The sequence below is a fragment of the Sinocyclocheilus grahami genome, unplaced genomic scaffold (assembly GCF_001515645.1).
Source record: "Sinocyclocheilus grahami isolate Dianchi unplaced genomic scaffold, SAMN03320097.WGS_v1.1 scaffold234.1, whole genome shotgun sequence".
NCBI classification, from domain to species: Eukaryota; Metazoa; Chordata; class Actinopteri; order Cypriniformes; family Cyprinidae; genus Sinocyclocheilus; species Sinocyclocheilus grahami.
In genome coordinates this window covers 833,097-844,413 of record NW_015505413.1, presented here as the reverse complement: position 1 = coordinate 844,413, position 11,317 = coordinate 833,097, and the positions used below count along the sequence as shown (strand labels likewise).

At 38.4% G+C, this 11,317-nt stretch overlaps 1 protein-coding gene across 3 annotated transcripts; it reads left to right on the top strand.

Moving 5' to 3' along the window:
* Positions 1-1,039: 1,039 nt before the first annotated feature.
* On the top strand, positions 1,040-11,140 carry antxr2b (ANTXR cell adhesion molecule 2b). Of its 3 annotated transcripts, XM_016288776.1 has the most exons (19): positions 1,040-1,154; positions 1,263-1,411; positions 1,659-1,730; positions 2,126-2,197; positions 2,291-2,372; positions 2,465-2,569; positions 2,770-2,838; positions 3,448-3,528; positions 3,613-3,673; positions 4,932-5,030; positions 5,342-5,411; positions 5,854-5,932; positions 6,148-6,243; positions 6,343-6,393; positions 6,474-6,569; positions 6,650-6,823; positions 6,940-7,020; positions 10,512-10,578; positions 10,661-11,140. In XM_016288776.1, exons 2-18 carry the CDS (start codon positions 1,266-1,268, stop codon positions 10,548-10,550), a joined length of 1,473 nt encoding a protein of 490 aa, XP_016144262.1. In that variant the 5' UTR covers positions 1,040-1,154; positions 1,263-1,265; the 3' UTR covers positions 10,551-10,578; positions 10,661-11,140. The 3 variants fall into 3 exon arrangements, 2 of the variants coding, with proteins under 2 accessions (XP_016144262.1, XP_016144263.1); XR_001610480.1 differs by lacking the exon at positions 10,661-11,140 and having other exon boundaries at positions 1,040-1,411; positions 6,650-6,807; positions 10,512-10,573; XM_016288777.1 differs by lacking the exon at positions 1,659-1,730 and having other exon boundaries at positions 1,040-1,411.
* The last annotated feature ends 177 nt before the right edge of the window (positions 11,141-11,317 follow it).

Here is an 11,317-nt window from a genome sequence, read left to right as displayed (position 1 = left end):
TTTATGTTTAACATATCAAACCGTTTTAATGCATTTGTAACTGCAGGTTAAATACATTAATGTCCTGCATTAAACTGTGTAAATGCATCGAAATGCCACTTCAGGTGCAGCTTCTGTGTTTTCTCTGCATTGCAAAGATTAATTTTGCCAATACGGATTTCATTTGCTTGGTAACAGCCCAAATTACTTATTATTCTAATTGATTGATTAATTTTAAGAATTTGACTGAAAAGATGATGCACACTTTTAGAAAAAGGCTTTATAAAGGTAAAAATGGCCATAAAAGGTAAAAAATTAAAACTTATTGGAAAAGATTCATCTCAGTTATCACCAGTAAAATATGGAGTGCCACAAGGATCTGTCCTAGGTCCTCTGCTGAAAAGATCAATTTCTATCACTGCTGTGAACTGATCACCACACAGAATATGCAGAATATCACAAACTTTAGGAGTCAGCTATCCCCGGTAGTCCTTAAGATATCAGCACAATCAAAAAATAATAACATTTGCATTCAGCAAAAGCAAAATATCGTCTAATTATAATTATCAATAAAATCCCAAAAAAAATTAAGATATATTTTTTGTTAATATCGCACACCCCTAATATATTTAACCTTTTGTTTAGAAAAAATTATAATAAATATGAGAAGTGCCTTTTTTTCCACTTGAGCTCCTGCCCCTCACAATGTCTGTGCACGTCCCTGCCAGCACCCGTCTGCTATTGCTGCCAAAGGCCTTTCATTTCGTATTCGTTTTATTGTGCTCTCTTTTGTCCCAACAATACGATCCCTGCTCTTTTAAGATCACATGCTGTTGTGTAAAAGGAGCGCAACTCCACATTCAGCGCATGCGCACTGAACCAAGTGTTCATGTGCTATGGAAGGCCAAAAGAGCCAAAAACAGTTCCTGAATTTTAACGCGTTAAATACGTGTCGTTTACGCGTGAAATACATGTGTTTAACGCGTTGTTGACGCGTTAAAATTCACGTGTTTTTGGCCCTTTTGGCCTTCCATAGTGTGCAGCGCAAACCGGACCCGCTTTAAACAAAACCCTTCACGGAGTGAAATTAATCTGGAGTGGAGGACATGGATATTTGTAAACGAGAGAAAACGAATAACAGTTCCTGAAGACCGCAGAAGGAGCGGCGTTTAAAGGTAGTATTATTGTTCGATGGTGCGCGTAATGCAGGAGTGAAATAATTGCGCGCGTCAACTTTATTTCTATCGCTGGACTTGACGTGTTCCTATAATAACAACGCGCAGCGCATGACAGGAATGAGAGGAGACAGCGAGCATGCCGTTAAAGCCACTTGGGTCCTTCAACTCTTCTGCGTCTCTCTCCTGACTTCATTTGGGAAAGGAGAAGATGGGTCCTGCCACGGAGCCTTTGATTTATACTTTGTTTTGGATCGGTGAGTTTGTAGTATTGCTGTACACGTCTATATGTTTTAGAGACTGTATGTTTATGTATAGACTCTTTCTCGCTTTCTTTCGGCGTGTACTTATCTGACTGAAATATTATCAATAAAAATAACTCTAATGAGCTCATTAATAGTCTTGGTATTTTTAGGTAGCCTACAGTCTTTTTTTTCTACATAGCTCTCAGGAGCCCTTATATGGCCCTGTTTATCTTGTAATGCACCAAATGTTCACCATCAGGTCGGGCAGTGTGTCTGACAACTGGATGGAGATCTATGGATTCGTGGAACAACTGACTAATCGTTTTGTAAGGTAAGAAAGTACAAGTTAAAAGTTGCTTTTTTATAACCAACTAACAAATACCAAAAGCTATTGGCTGGGTTATAGAGTTTCACATTCTTGCCTGGTACAAACCACTTGTCCAAGCTCTTGCACATGTGTGGAACTAAATATAAACATAATTTTAGATTACTATATTTAACTTCAGTCTGTGTACAATGTATGTTTGGATTAGTGTGTGGTATGGTGACCTAGTTAATGCAAGTTAGGGCACAATGGTCAACCTCAAATAGTGTCACGGTGGTAATTTACACCAATCACTGCACTGCTATAAACTTATATATCAAACTCTTTCATTATTTTTCTTACCCACCCAGAGAGTAAATTTGATTTTATACTTCCTAATTGATTGTTTCTACTTCTTTCAGCCCCAAAATGAGAGTATCCTTTATAGTGTTTTCTTCTAGTGCAGAAGTAGTCTTGCCTCTCACTGGAGACAGGTGCGATTTCATTCAGTCTATTGTGAGTCATACACTAATATTGTTAGTATAAATCCAGATAAAAAGCATAAAGCTATTTGCCTGGGTGTTTAGGGCAGCTATTGATAATGGTCTGCAAAGTTTGAGCAAGATCAGACCTGCTGGTGATACCTACATGCATGAGGGGTTAATAAAGGTAAGTAGATGATATATTATCACCAAAAGCATTGCATCTTTTTTCTCCTACTATATGATTGTCAGAGATCATAACAAATAAAAACATTGTAGGTATTAGAACAAATGACTATCCAGGGCACAAGAGCATCCAGCATCATTATTGCACTGACCGATGGGAAGTTGGAGGTCTATCCGCATGATCTTGCTGTGAAGGAGGTAAAGCAGCATACCACATATATGAAATATTAATATCGCATAAGCATTTATTAAATGGAAACTATTGCATGTTTGAACTGATATTTAAAATCTTCCACCTTGTTTTGCAATAAAGGTTTGTCATGTTCTGGGTTTATATTACTATTATGCATATTAATATTTAATAAACTATTTAATGAATTCCCCATTCGCTTTCTCAGGCTGATCAGGTGAGACAGTATGGTGCTCGGGTATACTGTGTTGGCGTGAAGGACTTTGATGCAAACCAGGTAAGACTGTTCATCATAGAGATGGAACTTTCTGTAGCCTATATTAAAGATGTGCAATTTTCATCTACTGAATAACAAAAACAAACAGAAAATCCCATTGACTTACATTGTATATTATATCTAGAGACTACAATATCATATACACTTAGAAGTGGACTCTTTTGACTTGGATAATTTAAGCAATCAGCTATTTCACACTGCATTTCACACTGGCAAGCAAAACAAATTTTCTTCAGAAAATGTGAAAAAAATATATTTTCTAACATTCTGTTTTGTCTGAATCTATTATAGTTCATTAGTTGTTGGTGCATCACTGTCACGGGAATGTTGTTGTCATGACAATATTGTTTTTTTCATGTGCATTAGTAACAGCATTAGTGTAACAGAGGGATCCTTTATATTGATGTTGGTGGATGAGCTTGTCCGATGCTGAGTGTAATTGCATTCTGCAGAGCACATATCCGGCCCGTTTTACATTAGCAAGAGATTGCTTCTGGCTTGGGAAATGGTAGCAAGATTGCTTCAAGAATTGGCAGCTACAGTGATGTGAGATTATGAAAAGAAAAGTCATTTCTGAGATGATATGCCAGTTTTAATATGTTTTCATAGCTTACAGATATTGCAGACAGCAAAGATCAAGTGTTTCCTGTTGTGGATGGATTTCAGGCCCTCAAAAACATTGTAAATTCGGTGAGATTTAGCACAAACAAAGAGTGCTTTTCTTACATGAGGTTTGTATGCTGCCTTCTAATTGACTTGTATTTGTGTTTACAGATTTTAAAGAAATCCTGTGTAGAGATTTTTAACCTTGAGCCCACCAGCATTTGCGTGAATGGTACGTCTAACGCCGCATCTACATTACATGGTTCAAGTAACCCAATTCTGATTTTTTTTCCTCTCATGTGGCACAGATTGGATATGACCCACGAATATGTAAGCAGGAAAAAAAGCACATGGATTCCGATATTCGTTGAAATAAATCAGACATGAATCAGATGCATGCATTTGTGTCTACAATGTAAGTGGACAGATTGGATATTCCAGGGTTGCCAGGTCAAAACCCAACTGCTATTGAAAAATAGCCCAAAACTAGGCCAATCGTGTTTTTTCTCTGTTGAAATAGTTTGAAAGAGCAATAGTTTAAAAGTAGCCAAATTCACATGGCAACACTGGGATATTCCCCAGTCAATGCAAGTTGTGTGATATTGAAAAAGAGACAGTGGCAACTGACGTCAACTCAGGTAGACACTTTTCTGTGCAATGTTGCCAAGTCTGCAGTTTTGTTGCGGAAATGGCCTACTTTTACACTGTGTCCACACTGGACGTGAGCAACGCAGCGTGACACGGTGCAACAAAAGACAATAGAACACATTATATCCCTGGCATTAAATTGATGCCTCGTTCTAATTATGATCCGTACTGACACAAAGTACAAATGATTTGCAGTGTTTGCTTTACCACGCCCAGTGTTGACAGACTTTACGGTGCATTCACACAGGGCATCAGCGTTTATGCTTCTCATTTACTTTGAACGGGTGATGTTATGGGTTGCCAAACCGAATTGTGGATCCGTTGTGTTGCACCATTAGCGTTGCTCATGGCAGAACTTTTCAAGTGTCAGCCAATCAGATCGCCTTATTCAAATACCCTAGCCAATCGCGTTCATGCAACACCAGAAAAGTAATGTAATTGAAGAACGAAGTGATCAACGTCGACGCCCCGTGTATTTGTACCATTAGCTGCTGTGGCGTGACATGACAACTGCTGCGTCCGGTGTAGACACATTGTTACGCTGTTGCTGTGAGTTGTTTTTTAGTTTGCATGTTAAAGTGATCTTCACCTCACCCCAGAATTGGATTTCGAGGGACCCCCGATGACTGAGTTTGTTTTGTTTTAGCAATTGGGCTGGTTTTGTTTTGCAGACCTGGCAACCCTGTTTCCGGGTCAACATCTAACTTTTAAAAGTAATACCATTTGGATAGATTCAACAAATCGGAATTGGGCATCAAGCCTAAAAGGTCCATGTAAACCTGATTTTTTATCTTTTTGAACTCATGATCATGACTAATTTCAGTGTAAACACTGTGTTTTAGAAACTTTCAACATTGTTTTGCGAGGAAGGGGATTCACGCAGGGAAGAACCTCAGAAGGTGTGGTCTGCACATTATCCGTCAATCAACAGGATCCTTACAGTAAGCCACTGAATGCATTCCATCTATTATAAAACATGACAAGACGACCTATCCACAAAGATATGCCTTAAAAAAGTAAGCAATATAATTCACCTCCCCATTCAGCAAATGAATAAATAGCTTACTAAACCACAATGTTATTATTATTTGCTAGGAAGAGAGGTCCTAAACTCTGCATGTGCTCCAGAGGCTCTTGCTTTTTTTAGCCGATGGGGAAGTTTCATGCAGCCACATCCTTAAATAAGGCCTCTGTGTTTCAGCCTGTATTTGGCATTTTACGGCAATCTCATGCTGCTCTCTTTTCCTTCTAGATGAGAAGCCGAGTGCAGTGAAGGATAATTACGTGCTGTGTCCAGCTCCAGTGCTGACCGAGGTTGGACAGTAAGTGGCATTGGACCAGCTTCAGTTGGAGAACAGTGGCTCTCCTTTCAGAGCCACAGCTGTTACAAGCCGACATGCAAAGGGAACGAGTTCATCATCTTTTCCCAGGGGTTTTTATCTCGGCTTCTGTTTATAGATTAGCTAATAGACAACTGATAAGGAGCAGGCTCAGTGCAGGGCTGAAACAAAGCAGCGTGTGTGACGCCAGCACATTTTTGTTTGCCGTAGTGCACTGCCTTAAAGAGACATGCATGGGATACCGTTTGCTTTGCGTCATGGGCAAGTTTGTTTTGAACAGATGAAAGAGACTTTTCAAGAGACATTCATCTTGTTGTTTTAAAAAGAATACTTTAGTACAGCGCTGTTGGTCTTTTTGTATGATGAACTATGCTCCGCCTCTGGCATTTAATCCAGTAATAACGGACTTTCCCTCTCTCAACAGCTCACTCGAAGTGCTCATTAGTCTGAATAATGGCCAGTCTTTCATTTCAAGTCCAATCACAATATATGCCACAACATGTGTAAGTACACAATACAGTTTTTAACAAAACAAATGTAATAATACATAAATTTGCCAAAAAGGTCAGTAAATATCACAATAAACAGTCTGGTTATAGGAACATGATTAAACCAAAGTAGTTGGTTATTGCATGTTCTCTTGAAACAATGGATTGTAACATTTGTACACAACTTTTATGATTCTAAATCAAACACATATTTTTTTCATTTCTTATAGTCTGATGGGACAGTGATAGTGATTGTCATCTTGGTGCTGCTGGTGTTGTTGGGTTTAATTGTGCTCTGGTGGTTCTGGCCTCTCTGCTGCATGGTGGTGAGCACTACAGATACACATCTTGTGTTATTTTCTACAAACGTGTATATTAATGAGATATTACTATTTATACAGACTGTTTTTCTACTCCTGTGACAGGTAATCAGAGATCCACCCCCATCTCGCCCTCCGCCTCCACGCCCAACACCTGTAGGTAGAGTGCGTTGGGGCTTGAAATTTAAATTTGCCAAATTGACGATTTGTTGAAATGCTTGGTGTATATCTTACAGGAACCTGAGGAAGACCCTCTGCCGAAGAAGAAATGGCCTACAGTGGATGCGTCTTATTATGGTGGCAGAGGGCCTGGTGGCATCACACGGATGGAGGTGACTTAACAATCCAATGCAATCCAAAAAAACTGAACAAAAGTTCTATGGATATAAGCTGAAGCTTACAACATCCACAGGTTCGCTGGGGCGAGAAGGGCTCTACAGAGGAAGGGACGCGGTTAGCGAAAGCCAAAAATGCTGTGGTCAAAATGCCAGAGGAGGAGTTTGAAGAGCCTGTAAAAAGACTCCCACCCAGACCACCACCAATATATAAAGCCCCAGTCCCTGACAAATGGTACACGCCCATTAAAGTACGTTTCCTGTCAACACATTGGCTTTTCATTGTTGGATGACTGTGGTAATGTATGTATTTTTACAAATGCCATTGTGCTTCTGTATATTTTTCTGTGATGTGAATGTTTTTTAGGGGCGTTTTGATGCCGTGTTAGCATTGCTGCGAAGACAATACGACAGAGTTGCTATCATGAGACCCACAGCAAATGACAAGGTACGGTGGCCTTGGTTTATGCAAATCTGTATATTATAAACAACAGGAAAATAGCTTTTGTTAATTAAAATGTTTGGTTATCAATAAATAAATCAGTTTTTCATGTTTTTTTAATTTCATAGAGTAAAGAAAACAGTCAATTGATATTTTTTGATATTTTATAGTTTGTAGTTGTGAAGACAAATACAAGGAAATACTAGTTTTGCATTATGTAACTGGAACCTCACAAGTGGCCATTTGGAACGCTCTACATAGGGAACAACAAATTTGTGTCACAAATAGCACTACACCTACAAAGACATCACTGTACATTCTCTAGTTCTCTATTGCTTTTAATAGAATTTGGTGTATGTTGCTAAGCTAATAACGTGATACTATAACAAGCAAAAAAATACAGAACAAATTTCAAATCGTATATATATTTTTTGTTGATACTTTATATTTATACTTGGCGCTTATAAGTATATGTATATTTTTAATGGTAAATTCTGTTGTTGTTTTTTTTACACTGAGCTTGTCACAGTGCATTATGTGATTGTTCTTTTTGTAAAGCAATCTGCAATTTGGCAAAAGGAGGTACAGTATTTTAGACTACGTCTACATTAATCCGGATCCAGAAGGTGTTTTCATTTAAAAAACACTGTCCGTCTATACCAGCATTTTAAAGCATTTTCCAAATGTTTATCGTCCCCACACTTAAATGTTGGAAAATGCTTAAATCATCTTACTACATATGTGTCAAATGTAATAAAAGTGCATTGAGATGATACTAAGAGATCAGACAGACGCAATAAAGTTCTCATGGAATTCTTCTGGCACTATCATTTTATTAGCAAAATATCCACTAGTTTTTTATCATAATTTCCAAAAGCTAGCTGCTGTGTTGAACATGCCACCTGATGACTAATTTACAATTTTTTGTTTCCTGTAATTTTGCGGTTTCCCTCTTGCATCATAATCCAGGGTTCCCTTATGGTGTGTGCATACCAAAAGCGCATAAAATTATTTGTGCTAGTAGATTGCATACAAAGTCATTGCAAGGACGCAAATAGATGCGAATTTGCGCCGGGTGACGCAAATGACACAAATTGGGTGACTTCAGTCGGCCTCAATCGCGTTTTCCACCCAAGTTGAAAAATGTCACCTCGAGCGGAAATTTTGCTTGACCCGGTGTCTAGAGCGACAATGCGACAAATGCGATTCTAGAGCTACAACGCGATATTTGCATAAATATATAGATTAAGATTATTGATTGTACAGCATGTTAGCTTTCTTATCATGCCCAAAAGCATCATTCATTTAAGTCCATATGTCTTGCTAACAAGAAATTATGCTTCTAACCACAAGTCAAAGGCTGTAGTTCCAACCATGCAAGTTTGCGACATTGTTTGCGAATGTTCGTTTAAACAATGGTTTCGGGAAACACAGACTCATTTAACTATGTTATGTTGGTAATGACGGAAATTGCGACCATAGTTGGCTAACGATGCTTTTAGGAAACGCATCCCTCTGGTCAGGAGCCTATGATGCCTTAAAACGCTGCTTATGTAAAAATCTCACTAGGCTGTAGAACAGAGGCATTGTGTTGCTCATGCAAACGCTTAGTGCAGTCCCTCATTTGGTCCACTGAAAAGGCTCATTAGCACTAATAAGCTGCACAAACGAGGCTGACAGTCCTGTCACAGACAGACCAGATCACACTCTCGTCATACATCTCGTTACGGTAGTACGTCTGTGTGCGGGGCTCCGACTGGTCATCATGAACTGACCCTCAAGCACACATTCATCAGAGAGGAGTCGTCACTATTATACTCATTAGGTTGACCTGACTGTCAGAGTTCAAGTTGTCATGATGTGGCACTCTGTGTCTGACACTTCACTGCCGAGAGTGACCTCTGACCTCACACTGATTGCACTGTCACACTTAGTTCGACTCATTTAACTATGTTATGTTGGTAATGACGGAAATTGCGACCATAGTTGGCTAACGATGCTTTTAGGAAACGCATCCCTCTGGTCAGGAGCCTATGATGCCTTAAAACGCTGCTTATGTAAAAATCTCACTAGGCTGTAGAACAGACGCATTGTGTTGCTCATGCAAACACTTAGTGCAGTCCCTCATTTGGTCCACTGAAAAGGCTCATTAGTACTAATAAGCTGCACAAACGAGGCTGACAGTCCTGTCACAGACAGACCAGATCACACTCTCGTCATACATCTCGTTACGGTAGTACGTCTGTGTGCGGGGCTCCGACTGGTCATCATGAACTGACCCTCAAGCACACATTCATCAGAGAGGAGTCGTCACTATTATACTCATTAGGTTGACCTGACTGTCAGAGTTCAAGTTGTCATGATGTGGCACTCTGTGTCTGACACTTCACTGCCGAGAGTGACCTCTGACCTCACACTGATTGCACTGTCACACTTAGTTTGAGTTTAACTGAACGTCCTTCTAGGGCACAATGAGAATATTGTTGAAGTGTTTGGCTATCGGCAGCAGTAATTCTTTTACTAAAATTCCTATGGGAATTTTTTTTTTTTAAGGCCTGTTCATACCAAGTTTGATTACTAAAATGCATAAGAAAAAGAAAAGATACAAAAATATAATAGATTTAAATATTTTTTCACCTTTTTCTTATATTATTCCCTGTTTACTTGTCTTTAGGAGTTCTATGTGTTTAAAGCCTTTTCATGCCAAGTATGATGTGAATACCAGCCACCAAGCAACCAACTGCATAGCAATGCCATTGCAGGGTTTTCAAGGACAAGCACCCCTTATTTTCTTGTTATACATGTTTTTTTTCCCCACCAAAGATTCAGACTTGCTGTAAACAGAGCTTAATGTAGAACAGGTACACCGGTACCTGTTCTACATTCATGGTACCAGATCTGTCCAAACAGGGTTTGTCAAAGATTAGTGTTGCTTTCCCACCAAAGATTCAGACTTGCTGTAAACAGAGCTTAATTATTAACACCGGTACCTGTTCTACATTCATGGTACCAGATCTGTCCAAACAGGGTTTGTCAAAGATTAGTGTTGCTTGATCAGCCTGCCTGACCTCCATCATTCCTGCTTCCTTACCGCCAATTAAAATCAAACCTTCTCTCAATTGAACTCAATTATTCCAAATTATCGTACATGTCAGCGTGACAAAAATATTGTCAAAACAATTATTTTTTTACCATATGAGTTGCATTAAAATCCAATCCAATGTGGATGATTTAGCTTGAGTACTGAGTTAATGTGATATGGACTCGTCAGTGAATGGTGGGTGAAAGATCTTTCACCAGTCTCAAAATGAGGGCATAGCTAGTAACATGAGGCAGAGACATTAGGGGATTCGATTTGTCATATTTCACATTTATAAGAGATAATGGGATAAAGAGATGAGTGTGATTGTAAGAGGGGGTGGTGGGACAGTCGGTCCTCCATTATGGATCTGTAATGTAGAGTAACATCCTGCTTTTGTTGTTTTTTTGTCTTTCAGGGGCGCTGCATCAAATTCAACCGAGTTCAGCGTCACTGACCAAACACGATGTGTCCTTTACTTTAAAGTAAGTTCTCATCAATTTTAAGATACTATTTGGAAAGCCCAGAAATTCTGATGTAGGATTCACAATAAATGTCTCTTTTCAGGTACGCTCAGACAAAAAGGATTGGGGGATCCACAGCTGTATGGACACAGTGTGCTGTACTTCTGAATTAACACCTTTAAATTTTAATTCTTACATGTGTAAATCTATCCTGCTGATTTCTTTCTGCATGTCTTTGAATATGGTGGAATTCACTGCTTTTATAACAATTCATTTTTTTAAAGGTTTTCTAGTTACAAACCAATACAGTGCCTTCTTGTGAGCGTATAATGAATGGGTTTGTCAAGGAAAGAAAATGTAAATTATTATTTTTATTTCCATAGTTATTTCTTTCATTATTAGTAGTAAAGATGTTAATTACTAATGTAATTTAAATTTACTGATGTTAAGTAAATTCATGGAGATGTGCGCTTAATTATTTGTTCTTATATTTATTTATAACAATTTGATTTCATCAGTAGATTACATGTGTGACACTGTTTGTTAATGAAGTAAATGGCATATAAATCCAATAAAATAAATTATAGTAGTTCACTTGTTCACTTGAAATTTTTGTGGAAACTGTGACACATTACATATCAAAAGTTAACAGTGATATTTAAAAAACAAAACTTTAATATTTAATATTCTGCATTAAATTGATCAAAAGTGACAGTAAAGACTAATGTTGCAACAGATTATTGTTGTATTTGAAGTCATA